General features: G+C 40.4%; 1 protein-coding gene across 1 annotated transcript in view; it reads left to right on the top strand.

Moving 5' to 3' along the window:
- Positions 1–16,013, top strand: part of LOC122882233 (dolichyl-diphosphooligosaccharide--protein glycosyltransferase subunit STT3B-like) — a 61,198-nt gene extending 45,185 nt beyond the window's left edge. Inside the window, exons 6-16 of the mRNA XM_044209407.1 lie at positions 471–569; positions 1,558–1,704; positions 2,358–2,406; positions 3,355–3,509; positions 6,170–6,381; positions 7,933–8,120; positions 9,565–9,736; positions 11,061–11,234; positions 11,542–11,655; positions 11,815–12,024; positions 12,831–16,013. Of these exons, the coding sequence (XP_044065342.1) occupies positions 471–569; positions 1,558–1,704; positions 2,358–2,406; positions 3,355–3,509; positions 6,170–6,381; positions 7,933–8,120; positions 9,565–9,736; positions 11,061–11,234; positions 11,542–11,655; positions 11,815–12,024; positions 12,831–12,911 (1,601 nt within the window). The 3' untranslated portion in view covers positions 12,912–16,013. The remainder of the gene's footprint in view (positions 1–470; positions 570–1,557; positions 1,705–2,357; positions 2,407–3,354; positions 3,510–6,169; positions 6,382–7,932; positions 8,121–9,564; positions 9,737–11,060; positions 11,235–11,541; positions 11,656–11,814; positions 12,025–12,830) is intronic.
- Positions 16,014–16,356: the final 343 nt, after the last annotated feature.

Below are 16,356 nucleotides of genomic sequence, written 5' to 3'. Positions count from 1 at the left end.
ACCCTTTTATTTCATTGGCTGTGCTGTGGCAGTATTCGACCAGCAGCGCTTGTTTGGGGGCTTTTGTTGTTGAAGCTTTGTTTCAGTGTTTCTGACCCCTGAGGGCTTGTTTGAAACACTTTTCAGGTTTAGTTGGAGTGTTCACAGCGAGCCTGTTGTCTGATTATGCCGCTGACTCCCAAGTGTGTAAATCGTTTGAACTTGAAGCTTAATCGCTCTTAGACTGTCAGTCATGATTTAAGCTCAAAAGGCATTTTGTTCTTGTGTACTGAGTCAAGGACTTTGTGTGGTTGCATTTGCAAGATTCAGAATAGGACGGGGGGGGGTCATACAGTCAGTAAAACAGTATGTTACCTTGATGTAAATCTTTAAAGGTGAATGAGTGAATGAATAGTCAGTTGAATGTGCTCACAAGTAAGTAAGCAGTGGTTTGTCTTTAACTGGTTTTAACTGGTTGTTTCTCCCTCCAGCCTACAGCACCTTCTACATCATCGGCCTGGTCTTGTCCATGCAGATCCCCTTTGTGGGCTTTCAGCCAATCAGGACCAGTGAACACATGGCCGCAGCAGGTCAGTAACCAATAACCTGTGGTCTGGGTGGAAAGTGGAAAATTGCATTGGAAGCCAATAATATGTGTTTACTGCACGACTATGGAGTAAATCTTAATTTAAGACATTCAGTGCAAAAACATTCTTTCTTTTTTTTTTTTTTTTACTTAAAACGACATTTAACGTGTACAACTGTCACACTGCAGATTAAGGACAGGCTCTCAAGTTTCAAGTCTAATCTTAATACAGTACTCAAATGCCCATATGTACATTGGAAACTTTATTGTTACATACATGTACGTCAGTATTGTTTTAAGATAGACTTAAAAAAAAAAAGGTGAACCTATCCTTTAAAGTATCAGTGTATCATTTTTAAAATTTCTAATCGGGACCACATCTGCTACAAAATTAGATCCTTAAATGCAATCTGTGTTTGAGCCCTCAAACCAGAGTATGTCATCATGATGAGTTAATCTTGGACCATTCACCCGAGACAATTCTCATAATGTCAGCGCCCACAGCAGTTTGGCTGTGCCAGTGCTGCCATGGAGGACAATAAGAGTACCGTGGAAATAAAGTCAAAGTGCAGAGTCGAATATTACCTGCAGAGATGCCTTAAATCTTTCAGACATGCACAGTACTGAAACACTCAGGTAAAGTGGATGTGATGCCTTTAATTGCTGTTAAATACTCATTTCTGTCACATAAACATTTAAATAATATAAAAAGCAAACAAAAAAGGTTTTTAATTATGCTTCGGTAGCTGATTTACTGTACATTAGAAACAGCAAATCAGAAAAAAAGAACAATAAAGACATAGTTATCCAAATTGTTGTGTTTTTCTTTTTTACTTTCTCTGTGACACTCTATACCTTAGTTTTAAAAACAACATTATTGGTTGTTCTTATCAGTGTTTTGGCCAGTGGAAACAAAGATGTATATTTGCTCCTTGAACAAAGAGTATATTTCAGATTTTTACCCCAGTCTTATTTGTGCTGTATCTCTGCAGGTGTGTTTGTGCTGCTTCAGGTCTATGCCTTCCTGCAGTACCTGAAGGACAGACTGACCAGGCAGGAGTTCCAGACTCTGTTCTTCCTGGGAGTCTCTCTGGCTGCTGGAGTGGTTTTTCTCTCTGTCATCTATCTGACATACACAGGTTGGTTCACATTGTCTTTTGGAACGTTGGTCGACTGAATAGCTCTGAAATACATTTTCTGCAGCAGGAAAAACAACTCGTTCAAACTTGAAAATGAAGCAGCCACATTTTAGTTTCTTTTGTGGCACGATAACTCCGTCACAGATCGGGCCAAATTTCATGGCTTTGGCTGTCGGACAATTTCTCACAGCCATCACAATGCTATATGTAAAACAAAAGCAGGTTATGATTAGAATCAGCCATCCACTGACATCCCACATCTATTATCTATGATAGGATCACCTACTGGCTATCTAACAATGGTGATTAGTTTATGTGTTCTCATTTATCATTGCACTGCCGAGCTGAGTGGACAGCAGGCCAGAGAGAGCTCATTACAGCCACTCATCATGTGTGCAGCACTGCAAAACACAACAACACAAGCATATTACAGAGTAATTATATGATCAATACATGCAGGAGGAATGTTGCAAACCAATTACGCGTTCCACCGATGCGTGACAGCTTACACTGTGTGCACACCAGTCAGTGGTGGTTAGATGTGCGTTTGTTTAAATGGACTTGTAAGTACATTCTAACTGAGTCCGTATGGCTTGTGTGTGTGTGTGTGTGTGTGTGTGTGTGTGTGTGTGTGTGTGTGTTTTCACCTTCAGGGTACATTGCTCCATGGAGTGGGCGCTTCTACTCCCTCTGGGATACTGGGTAAGTCATCACACTTGATGTGTTGTACTTTTGCACTGGATTTAAAGTACTTGACAGCAGTGCTGATAAACAATTAGATTTACATTTTGTACAGTAGCGCCTTTACCTAAACATCTGTTAAACTGTGTGAGACAGAAAGTGGCGGGGGTGGGAGTAAGTTTCATCTAAGATTTATTCCACCTTGTCCACTGGTTGATTTACTATGAAGTCCAACTTTGAATTTATTCAGCTTTAGTCCATCTCAGAGCAGGTGTTTAATAAAAGATCAAGGGGACAATGATAATGAAAGTCGTTACCTATTTTTACAAATGGAGATGACTTCCGTTAATCTTTCAGTCAACATTCTCGCATTTTAGCCAGATCTAACAGACACATCAAATGCATACCAAGTGCTGCAGCTTTGCCTTCGCCTCTATCTAGCTGTTTTTGTGGTCAGTCACCCCGTCACTCAGCCCCATCATAAAATCCAAAATAGTTCATGCTTCTCCCCTCCCAGATCAGGGCTTACAGAGAACTGCCAGACTGCAGCATCAGCTGTAAAACTCTAAAACTCTCGCCGAGTGTATGTGTACATATGTTTGTGTGTTTGTGCACACGCCTGAGTATTTTCTTTAAAGGAAGTTAAGTTTTGCTGCAGTGCGGTAAAAGTAATGAGGTCATCCTCTGACCCAAGATAACTGACATCAGCCAAACTTGATTTCCGTAGTCACCCCACTCTGAATACGATCTCACAGCTTTACTATCAGCTTTACATTTTAGAATTATTCAAGTGGAAATTAAAGGGAATAGAATTAACTGTTGTGCTTTTTATCTTAAAGAAAAAGGTTGTTTGAAACGAATACATTCACAATTTAATACCGTCATTATAAAGACCTTGTTCTCTTCCTTTGCCTAACCATGCTTTTTCTGTGGTGTCTCGCGTCTCTCTGTCCTCCATGTTATCCACAGCTATGCTAAGATCCATATTCCCATTATAGCATCAGTATCTGAGCACCAGCCCACCACCTGGGTGTCCTTCTTCTTTGACCTTCACATCCTCGTCTGCACCTTCCCAGCAGGCCTCTGGTTCTGCATTAAGAACATCAACGATGAACGTGTCTTTGGTAAGAGGCGACTCATGGACCAAGTCGATTTTTTCTTTAAAAACTAGAACACCATTATTGACAAAGGTCATGAAACTTGTCTCAGTTGTCCTTTAAATACAATCAGGCTGTGAACCAGTATTGAAGGATTGATAAGTGAAACTTGAGCATTAGATTGATGAATATGTGTTGTCCTTTTCATGATCACATTCTTTAATAATATAAACCCAGTATAAGTAATGTGGAGCTGACATTATAACATTGGAAGTCTTGCTTTGATAACATGTTGTACGTTATATATTTGAGTATGAAAGTTCATTCTTGACCTTGCAAACCAAAGTTTGACAATAACACAAAAATTGACAACAAAAATTTCAACTCATGGTCCATGTACTAGCTTTTGCAGGGCTTTCAGCTGCATCCTCTGTTCTTCCTCACCAAATGGTAACCCTTAAACCATACAAATATAGTTGCTTTGAAATGACCAGTAATCTAGAAAGCTTGACCTTTTCCAATTTGGTTCTGAAAATACTTGCTAGTCTGGTTCTATATTAAAATTCTAAAACAAACATGTTTTCAGAAGAGTTCCCGAAACATCCAATCTACAGTGAGTTTGAGAATTACTGGTGCTCACAAAGATTAGAGTGCTATTTGTTTTGTAATGAATCGTGTATGTGCAAATACAAATCTTTGATAGCTACATTTTCTATTATGTTGTGTATTATTTGTCAGTATATTTCATGAGTCACATTTTCCCATCCTGGACTGTGCATATTCACTCCTGGAACCGTTTAGCACTGTGTACTATTACTTGGTGTTTTTGTTGACTGATTTAACTGAAAATGCCACAGGAATGTTTTCATCCATTGTGCCATGACAGTGAAAAAATGTCCTTCCATAGTGGTTCTTAAGAAATGTATTGAGAAATCAATGTTTCTTTTGTGCTTATATGCTTAAGAGAGTTATGCATTTACATTGTAGAGCCTGACTGATACATTGGCATGGTCCATATGACCTGCCAGTATGTGACAGATGACAGATGCTGTATATCAGTATCGGTGTACATGTCAGTCCTAGGTCATTTAAAATGTATTTAAATTTCAAAATACAGCTTGCCCACACCACACACTACTTTGTTTAATGTTTATTACAGTATATTTTATAGAATTTATTAGTATAGATTTGTAAAAAAGAAAAAAAAAGTTTGTGGGCTGCATTTTTATATATGTGAGTATAGAGGTTATACAGAGCTTTGTATTTGTTCTTGTCAAAAAAAAAATAGTTTTGATAAGATTATTTTTCAACTCTGAAATATCACACATAGTACATTCCAATATCAATATTGGTGTCGCCCTCAAAAATTCACCATCACTCGAGCTGTGATTTATAAAAAAAAAAAAAAGCTTTTATAGTTTGTTTTTTCTTTTTTGAAAAAAAAAATCTGAATTGGCAAGTTGGCTGCCACTGCATCTCCCAAAACAACGTTTCGCCCTTGAATGAGAAAATCCCTATGAGTGTATAAGCCTCACTGTTCGTCCCGTTCCGTTTTCTGTTTTTCCTCATTAACTTTGTCTGACATTGTCAGTTTAGTCTCTTGCTGGCTGATGCTGCTGTCGTTGTCATGCATATGCTTTGTTTCTAAATCTGGCTGTGTGTACTGTAGTAAGTTGTTTGATTAGAAAGTAAAGTATACGCTTACAACAGCAAACCGCTAATATAACACTACATTTTAAACAGCTTCACTTGAACGCGAATTAGTATTTATAATAAACATCAGCACAAATAAAACAAAATATATGTAAGTTAAGATAAGAAGAATAACATAAAAATGCAGTATAAAACTTAGTTGTTTCTTAAATCAGAACCATGATAAACTACTGAACATTAAATGAAGTCGTGTGGACAAGCCTCTATTATAAGCATTATTTATGGATTTTGTCACTAATGATTCATTTTTGGTTCTGTCCATTCAGTGCAAGCTACAGGAACCAAGAACGCCTTTTCAAAACATATCTTTACTCTCTGTACTGCAAGTTCTTGTTACTTATCAGCTGACACAGATACACAGATATGATGTATACAGTATATCTATAATGAGCTAAAATTGGCCAATGAAATTGGGGTCGGTCTCTTCTTGCCAACATACAGTGCAGTCTTCTGCATGCCCCCCGCACTGCTTTCTCGTTTACTTGCTTAATCTGCTCCGCTCTGTCTCTGTCAGGTTTCTGTGTTCATCTCTATCTTGCTCTCTACCTGTTGCCTCCTACTCATTTCAAGACTCTTTGATCTCAGTTCATCCAGCTGAAAACACTCCATTAAAACAGCTTCACATGCACAGACAAACACGTTTGGGTTAGTGTTTGATTATGTGGTGTACCTTTTTCTCTGTCGTTACATTTTCTGTTTAGACCCTGTGTCCACCTGCCAGTGAGCTCTACCCTAAGCAGTGGCATAGTATTAGTACATAGGAAAGGAATGCATGACAACAGAGTAGAGAGGCAGTGCACCTGTAATATGACTCGACAGCATTAAATTCAAGTAAATTGGATTGGATTGAAGTTTTATTTATATATGTATATATAAATAAATAAAATGAAATCAGACTCACCAAGCTTGGATCGTAACATCCTGGTGATCTGTAACCTCCTTATCTCTCTCTTTCTCTGCTTTTCTCACACCAGTGGCCTTGTATGCCATCAGTGCTGTATATTTTGCCGGCGTAATGGTGCGTTTGATGCTGACCCTGACTCCGGTGGTGTGCATGCTATCGGCGGTGGCCTTCTCCAGCGTCTTTGAACACTACCTGGGAGACGACATGAAGAGACAAAGCCCGCCTGCAGAGGACAGCAGCGACGAGGACGACAGGAAGAACGCTGGAAACCTCTATGACAAGGTCAGCGGTCATCAGAATGTGTGTGATGTGTCGCAGTTTTGTCACCCTTTGATGTACATTGAACTACCAAGTTTGTTAAAGTTCATGTTACAGACTGTGTTAGACTTTTTTCTTATCAAATTAAAAATGATGCTGTTACATGACTAATGTCTCTTAAAACGCACAAAAGATTACTATATTATATGTGTAATATAGATTGACATTCTCAAAGCTACACAAGGATGATTCTGTCCTTTTACCTTCAAAAGTCAGAATGTCCCTGTTCCTCTTTTTTAATGAATACAAAAATATTTTAATTACATACACAATATACAACATGAATGCATAATATTTTAAGCTGCACTAATCAATATCTTCATAATAACACTGGGTCAGATGACTATCTGTAATGTGAAAGGACTCTATGGAACGATTTAGTGTTTTTCAGCCCATTGTTTTGGTTTTACAGCCCACAACTGTGCTGTTTTGGTTCAGTCTCACTGCTCTTATCAGCCTTGTTTCCAGCAGCAGTAGGCAGCTGATTTCAATGTAAAAGCTCTGATAAACCACTGCACACTGCCTGCCCACCAAACAGCAGTCAGACAAAGTTAGCAACTAAAAAGCCAGATATTCTTTTCAGGAATTTGCTGAGGCCATAACAGAACTAGAAAGAGACTGAATAATAGACATGCATTAACCAAGGGGCCACAAACACATCTCCAGATGAAGGCTAAAGCTGCTCCATGTCTGCTGGATGTGTAAATCAACAATTGTTTGCTAACACGCTAGCCACAACAACTTAATATCATAGTAATATGTCAGTGTTGCATTTACAACTTGTTCTTCTTCCCCCAAGTGGCCAAAACTCATTTAATGCTGCTATAAGTCAAATAAACTTAAGTAAATAAAAAATACAACATTTTCAGACCTGGCCTTAGTATTCACCAGCTTTTAGCTTCCCTTGTCTGTTTGCAGTTGTGTCTTCTATCATAAAATAATTCTTTTCAAACAAATAAAAAGCCGTAAGTGTCAGACTTTCTTTCCTATTCACATCAAAAATTTATTTTTTAGCCACTTGTACAAAAGTCTTTTAATACAAGAGGCAATACATAAGTCACCAAGCATTATTGTTTGTGGACACATGGTCAGTGTAACACAATAGCCAAAGCTAGCCATCTTATATCTATAACCAAAAGGCCACAACATGAGGACATCACTAAAATAACATCCCCAGTATCACCATTTACAAAAACTACAACTGAACAGCACTTGTCTTGTTGGTTGGATCTTATAGTAAAAAACATTACTCTACTTCTCCTCCTTCCTCAGGGAAACCAAATAGCACTGATGTCCAATGTTTTCATCGTCCTTTTGCTGCTTTTCTTCCAAATCGATACAGTGGGAATAATGTGTTACCAACCTGTCACAGGTCTCCTGAAGAGAGACTTCTTTCACCGGGGACAATTAAGTCTTCTAGTATATTATCGGCTCATTTTTACAGCACTCCTGTCTTGTTAGAGTTTCAGTAACCTTTACAAATGGTGTCCTGTTGGTGTGTGCTGTCCCCTGCAGGCTGGTAAGGTGCGTAAACACGTATCAGAGCAGGAGAAGACCGAGGAGGGCCTCGGCCCCAACATCAAGTCCATAGTCACCATGCTGATGTTGATGCTGCTCATGATGTTCGCCGTCCACTGCACCTGGGTCACCAGCAACGCCTATTCCAGCCCCAGTGTAGTACTGGCGTCATACAACCATGATGGGTGAGAATAATGACAACATGTGCATTTCCCATATGTCATATAAACTAAGGTTATACCATTATGGGGTTTTAACAATGCCAGTAAGTCCGGAAAGAAAACTGCTAATAGGACATTTTCACTGTCTTTAAGTTTGAACATTTTCGTACCAAAAAACAAGGATTCTTGTTTACAACTCTGTTGTATTATTCACAAGAGCACAAGCCAGTGAAACTATCTGAGGCCACTAAACCACTGACAGCCATACTAATGGGATTCTTGTAGGGTTAGAGGCTCTGTAGAGGGTCAGTTCACCCAAATAACAATTATTTTCACCTACCTCTTGTGGTATGTAGTCACGCAGGTTGGCCAGGTTTTCAACTTACTGTACCTGCCTCTGAGGTTTCTGCCTCCGCACTAATACAGTGGAGTTTTGCTTGCAGAGCTCACAGCAATGAAAAACGACATTTAAAAAATTCAACAGTAGCGTCTTTCCAGAAACTGTGTTCCCATTAATCAACAGACCGTGTTGTCATCACTTTTCAGTGGAATTGCTTTCTAATGAAGAAATAGTCTCTTTCAGTACTGTGAGCTTGGACGGATTGTGAGACATTGGGCCCCTTGACACAGATAACTAAAAGGCCCCTCCTGCTACCTAGCAGATGGTTTTGCTTCTTTTTACCTTGTTATTTTGTAGTTTAAAGCTAACTCTAAAGTTCTGTTGTTTGGTTTAAACCATTTTGTGAGGCTGTCTAAATCATTACCCAGCAGATCCACACTGACACTCCTATCCACAGATATCACACAAAATACTGCAGCATAATATACTAAATATAATAGACCACCATCAAATGGAAGCTGTAATGCAGGTTCTGTTTTCTTCAAGCAGAGCTAATTTGGTGTCAAACTCATTTAAATTGCTTTACAAATGTAAAAGTAGTCTTACTGTAGCCTAAGTGTACACTGTACAGCTGTATAAGGGGGAAATGAACAAGTATAATAACAATAATTATCAGAACAGACTTGGTACCAGCAGATATGGATTTTTAAAAAACGTTATCGGTATTATTTGCCTCAGCCCTGGGACAACAAGAAATGCTTATAACAGTCACTTCAAATAGAGGCTGTTCCTCAGGGGCCCCAAGCTTGTCCATCTGCATTGTATTAGCAGAATCTCAGAGACAGATATCACAAGACCTGGGCACATAAAACAGAAATTGTCTTCATGGATAGATGCCACTAGAGGTAAGCTTGAATGGGTTTTTTGTAATTTGGGTGAACTGACCCTTTTAAGGCACAGGATTCATTGAGGGGGTTTACTATTTAGTAAAATCATATAGCCAATGTCAGCACATACTGTATATATTTAAGGCTTAAGTCTTGGTCTAATAATTAATAGTCTATACTCTGTACAAATACACATATTTATGACTTATCCTGTACCTACCACTGTCGTCACCCTCGCCAGCTCCCGTAACATCCTGGATGACTTCAGGGAGGCCTACTATTGGCTGAGGCAGAACACGGACGAGCATGCCAGAGTGATGTCCTGGTGGGACTACGGCTACCAGATAGCAGGCATGGCAAACAGAACCACGCTGGTCGACAACAACACATGGAACAACAGTCACATAGCACTGGTGAGAGCAGCTGTACCTGTAACACTGTTGGGTCAGTTTACTAGTCATGGCGAGTACCTCACAGCCTGTGCAAACAGTTGCAAAATTTCTTCTGTGGCTCTTCATGAGCTTTTTCATGTCTGAGAAAATAACCCTGATGATGTCATAAGGGGTGTCTCGGCTTGGGCGTGGAGACTACAATTGTTTTAAAGTTTAGAGAAAAAAAAACGCTGCTGAAACAAAGTTGTTTTAAAGCTGCAATAACAGATTTTTTTGGCCACTTGGGGGGAGAAAACACAATTTTGACGTGTCCTCACCTTTTAAGTTGATATGGTGAATGGTAGTCCGATATTCCCTCTCTTTTAGCTCTGTGTTTGGTCTCCTCCAGCTCCTGAGGGAAATATCTGGCTCTTTAGCTGCTAAGTGCTCCACTATGTTCAGCAGCTAGTCGCTGCTGTTGGTGCAGAGCAGGTAGTGTACAGCGGGCTTTTAGAGCTTTTTCTCTGAAAACAGCTGCCTGCTGTGGTCGACACTCAGAGCAGTGAGAGTGAACCAAAACAGTGAAGTTGTGGGCCGGACAGCTAAACACTCAATAAAGCTCCGTAAAGCCGAGGGGAGCTGCAGATTCAGGTGATAATTCTCTGTAGGCTCATCACTCTTTCACATGGTTTGATACATTATTATAAAAATATCGATTATAGTTGCTGTAAATTGGCAAAGATCCACATGAAAATCAGTGACTGTTATTGTTATAGCCTTATGTTTGTTTGTGTGTTTCTTACTACTTTCGACTTTTCTTTGCCTCCACTATCCATGGTTCCATAGTTTAACAGCTCCTAGTTGAGTGTTTTTCAACCCTATGTGGAACGCAAGAGTGTTGATTTGTTGCCTTGGTGTATTACACCACCAAGTGGACATAACATATCACTACACTGCACTGCACATAAGAGAGAACTCGAAAACATGACAGTGGACAACATGTGTTTAAGGAGCCCTCCATTGATTTAGTACTAGACTCTCATTAGACATTAAAAAAGAAGCAGCAAATACGGAGATATCCTTACTTTTAGTCACTAATATGGGTCAAGCTCCAAAAACACTGAAATCTGCACTTCCCATAATGCAACTCGATAGCGTCTCTTTCCTGCCTGGTAAAGGAGGCCCAAATGGAGATCATGATGACATCATCAGGGTTATTTTCTCAAACCTGATGAAGCTCCTCCAAAGCCACTGCTCAACTGTTTTCACAGGCTGAGTAGCCCCTTTAATCGTCATGTAGTTTTATAGGCGAGTTCTGTTGAATGGAAATGAATTGTAAAACTGCCATGGCTTCGTGTTTATACAGGTGGGCAAAGCCATGTCATCCAATGAGACTGCAGCCTATGAAATCATGAGGTCACTGGATGTTGACTATGTCCTGATCATCTTTGGAGGGGTGATTGGCTACTCGGGTGATGACATCAACAAGTTCCTGTGGATGGTGCGCATCGCAGAGGGGGAACACCCCAGGGACATCAGGGTGAGAGACGTCACACATACTGTATTTCAGTCACTTTAGTGTGTAACTTCTGTCAGGAAAAATAAAAAAGAAGGTGAGCGTACTGCAGTTAAGTATTTACTGCAGAGATGGTGGATGCCTGCAAAGTGGAATTCATATGAATGTTTGATGTGCTCTCTGAGAGGGAAATGCTGAGGGAAATCAGGGATTGGTAACCAAGTGTGCTTTAAGTTGTTTGGCTGCAAAAGAAAATTCAATCATGGATCCAAGTGTGTGCGAGTTCACTTATTTCTCCCTCCATGTCTCCCTATCTTGCCTCTCAACCCAGGAAAGTGACTACTTTACCCCGCAGGGAGAGTTCAGAGTGGACAAAGCTGGTTCCCCCACCCTACTCAACTGCCTTATGTACAAAATGTCTTACTACCGCTTTGGAGAAATGCAGGTATGTCGTCATTAATAATCAGTGCGCAGTGTATGCTTAGCTAACTGACAAAATAATTGATTACAAAGACCACTGTGTTATTACAATGAGCTTGACAAAATAGTTTAAAATGGACAGATAGGATTTAGACAAACTTCATCTGTCTTCATTTCTGTTAAGTTGGACTTCCGGACGCCACCAGGCTTTGACCGAACACGCAATGCTGAGATCGGCAACAAGGACATAAAGCTGAAGCACCTGGAGGAAGCCTTCACTTCCGAGCACTGGTTGGTCAGGATTTATAAGGTCAAAAAGCTGGAGAACAGAGACCGCGTAGAGCACAAGCTGCGAAGCACTGACACCACTAAGCAGAAGTACACCACCAAAAAGGTAAGCTGGGATCCTCTAGTCTAACGCTGGCAGTCGACTCCAAAAAGAATTAGATTGAGAGTGTTCTCGGTGTTTAATGGTATCCAACCAGAGCAAGAAGCTTAGAAGTCATGATGAGAGTGACTCGGAGGTTTATCAAAAGGAACAGTAAAGTGAACATTGGCAGCCTGAAAAGCCTATCCTGTGACATTGTTCTGCAAGCTAGCTCTGTGATGATCAAAGCCAAATGTGGTGCTTCATTTTGTCATAACCTGCCCTTTTACATATGAGAACACACTGAATTAGACTTCATTTGGAGTATGCTGCCAAGTTAACTGTGTGTAATGCGCTCTATGTGCTGGAGATGTAAAATCATTATTCAGATATGATTATATAATGAGCTCTTAACAGATGCAAACAGCATCCCAATTTTTGCATTAATATTATTATAATTTAGGTACGTGGTTAAAATATAAAATGTTGTGTATTTTGCTGGCAGCTAACCTATACATGTACATACAAGGGAGTAGTGTGTCAGAAAACAATTTAACACAGAAAATGAAGCAGTGTAGATGATTAGAACAGCACTCGGTGTAGGGCCTACACGTGTTCGGTTTAAATCCAATTACCGATATGTTTGTGACATAAACACATACAGATACAGTCTTACTGTCTCTTGCAGTCTTACTTTAGATGGAATTGAAAAAGTTTGATCCAGATGTGTAGAACATTTATTTGCCTTCTGAATCTGTAGTGGTTACTGAAGAGTGTCGAAGCTAGGTTTGATTTTTACTCGAGTGTGGTATTGGTCATTTTCCCCTCTGCAGACAGCCAAGAGGAAGCGGGGCTACATCAAGAACAAGCTTTCCCTCAAGAAGGGCAAGAAACTGACCAAGAAATCTTTATAGAAAGTCCACCACAGAGGCGCATTGTGGATGGGAGAGAGGAAAAATCTTAAACACAAAACTTTCAACAAAAACAAGCAGCAACAATAAATCCACCAATCAAGATGAATAAGGAACACCAGAGGTTCTCCAGACCCCTGTCACACCGAGCGTCCTCACCTGGAGGTCCGGGCTGAAAATGTTACCATCACCTAGGAGACTGCGTTGAACCCGGCTGACCTTTAACCTGATAAGCGGGGTCAAGGAGGCGGAGAACGGGAGATGTTGGCTAGTCTGAGATCTTCCCCACACTGGTTTTAACCTGAGGAACTGTGACCTTTGACCTGCTTTTTTTTTCTTTTCTTTCTTTCTTTTTTGTACTTGAACGTGATAGGAGACAGAGAGAGCAAGAGAGATTAGCTGTCCTGAACCCAGGGAATCAGTCTGGGACTGCTCTATGCGTTGCATCATTCGGATAGAAATCACACCCTGTAGACGAGCCTATAGAAAACACCATACAGCAATTTTAGGATGACAGAAATGGTCAAAATCAGTTCTGTTCAGTTTAATGGAAAAGGAACGAAACAGAAATTGACCTTCCCACCAGCCTGCTTCTTTAGTTTTAACCAGCCGTCAGTTACAGCTCCTTTCAGAGCTATGAGTTTGTGCTCAGATGCTTTTGGAAAGTCCAGGTGTTGGAACATACTCGGTAGTCTGTTTTATGTGTTTCATTTCCTTTACATTCTCCTTAGAATCCATTAACAGGAGTATGCATGTACACATATGTGCCAACAAGGAGAAGCCATCACTCTTCGTACAGCCTCATCCCGCTGCGCTGACATATCATTTTAGAACCAGACTGCACAGGCTACTTAAAGGATAAATCCCATTTATTACAACTTGGTCTTATTTTTCATATTTTCTATCAGTAAAAATCACATTTTACTCACCAAATTAATTATTGAGACCACAGAACACAGCGACATCAGTAAAAAGAAGTCAGACTGGCCAAGGAACGCGAGCATTCAGGTGATCGGTCCAGTTTTAAACAAACCTCCAGGTTAGTCGACCATTATTGGAAGAGAAAACCAGGCAAACAGTACAATTATCACCCAAACTGTCCATTTTCAAACATCAATCACAGTTTAACGACTTACCTCCTGGTTCAACTTTGATCTACTGTACTTGCCGTAGTTGTGCGCACAGTTTCCCTCTACAATAAGGGAATGTCACCATTTCAGTTTTACCTCCAATTAAAGCGGTATCCAGCAATTTCATGCTGCACTTCCATAAAGTTCGGGGACTCACAGGAGACAGATCAGAAAAGGAACGGTCCAAATTTGAGCAGCAGAGGGCGAGATATCTTGCCTTTTAGTCTCTAGTATGAGTCAAGCTCCAGAAAGGCTGATGACATCATCAGGGTTATGTTTTCACACTTTGGAAAGCTCCTCCAGAGCAACAGAAGACGTTACACAGCTCTTCAAAGGCAGAGTTCCTTGTGATGAGTAAACTGAACTTCACGTGTAAAATCCCCTTTAGTGTGTTAAAGTGCCGCTTTAAAGTGGTCTCGTCTTTCCTGCCCTTTCAGACTTTGTTGTAGTGATGTCACTGTGTTCCTAGATCTCAGCAATGACTTAAATGAGTACAATATTATCTCACCTGATAGAAATGTTGGACAAAACTATGAAATTAAGACCCAAGCTGTAATAAACCAGAATTATCTTTTAAGCTGTGTGTGTTATTCTTATCTGTAACATTCATACTATCAGTGTTCAGTTGCAACTCAGTGGGTATAACGTATTAATATCTTTGTTTAAGATGCTTTAGGGAAGCCAGGTCTACATTTGATCAGTTAATGATGATTAATGAATAAATATGCTGCTCACACAGCAGAATCCATCTCAGTCTGTAAGCAGCATGAGAGTCCCATCAGTACAACCGTAGGGAATAGGACGTGTCCCCGAGAGAGGGCGAGCACGTGTTTCTGAGCTCCAGGCTGAGAAACGAGTAGCAGTCTGTTTGGAACTCCAGCTTTAATGAGCATTCTGGCTGCAGGTTTACGAAACAGCCTGGCTCGCCTGAAGGTAAATTGGACTAAGTCAGATCGAGTGCCACTGGATGCGAGTTCACCTGCAAATCATTTGGGAATCACTTCCTCTTGAAAGTAATAGGGCCCTTATACTTGCTTTGCTTTTTGTTGCTAGTAGCATATGCTAACAGGGGATGTCTGCCAGTGTGATCATTAAAAAGCCATTTGAAGCGTGGCACTCATTTGCTCCAACTTTAAACCCTTTCAGCTGTCGATGCCCAGGAGTATTAACAAACACACTCTTCACCGTGTGAATGGAAAGCAGCACCGCGGCAGGAGCACGCAGCCGTCACTGTGTGTCCACCTGATTCCCTTTGATCTCCCGTCAAATGTTCCACCGCGCTCTGTAGATAGTGCTTCTCCCTTCACAGGTACAGTAACAGCATCAAACTCTGCTCCCACTGCTTCTTCCCTCATGAATTTCTAAAAAAAAATGTTCTGAAGTCCTCTGAGCTGTCAGCAGGAGGAGGCTTTGTGTTTCCACACAAGGGAAGGGAACGTTCAAAAGGTTAGAACAGCATCACACTCTAGGGCTTCTTTCTAATTGGCTGAATTTCCACTTCTTCTTTTTTTAATCTATAGCTCTGTCATGCAGCCAGTGGCATAAAAGTGGCTATTGCTTATAACATATGTGATGTATTATGATTTGAGAGTGGTTCACACAGGAAACAAATGACACACTTTTCCTATAAATTGAGGCCACCTGATTCTTGTTTCTTGAAGATATTCCAAGAAACACATCCATCCTGCGTGAGCCGACTTGGATTCTGTTGTGAGGTTTTGTCAGAAGAACACCAAGTCAAGCGAATCCAGGCGGAGAGGATAGCATTGGCCTTAACAGAAAAAATATCATTTCCAGAGCTCAGCAGAGTCGACGAGTGTATTTATTACATGGACGATGGAGGCTGCGTAGCGTCCTATCACGAAATGCAAGGATTTTATTTAGTTTTGTCAAGGTTTCTTCCATCAATTGTAATGATCTGGATGCAGGTGTGAGAATGAAACATGCCTTTTTGAATAAAGAGGTTGGAATAACAGTTTTTATTTCTTTTAGCTCATATGCACAATGTGCTGTTATTAACATCTACTTACTGTATATTTAAAATGCATCTTTCCCACACAGAAGGCCTACTGTATGCCACTATAAAGTGCTTTATGTTACTGTTCCTCAAAGGTCTGGAGCTTCACCTCTGGGTGTCTGACTGGTTCCTTGACTACAACGTGCGCAACTGATAGAGATTTTAAACTGTAGTTTAAAATTTGTCATGATACTGAGATGCAAGTTAGTATGGCATACTTAAAATGCACTCTTGCAGTCAGATTTGAAGATTGATACCACTCTCATGCCGCCTAGCTTAGCGTAAAGACTGGAAACGGGGA

This window comes from Siniperca chuatsi, linkage group LG9 (assembly GCF_020085105.1).
Source record: "Siniperca chuatsi isolate FFG_IHB_CAS linkage group LG9, ASM2008510v1, whole genome shotgun sequence".
Taxonomy (NCBI): Eukaryota; Metazoa; Chordata; class Actinopteri; order Centrarchiformes; family Sinipercidae; genus Siniperca; species Siniperca chuatsi.
Note: the sequence above shows the minus strand (reverse complement) of the source record. Positions and strands in the feature narration are given on the sequence as shown.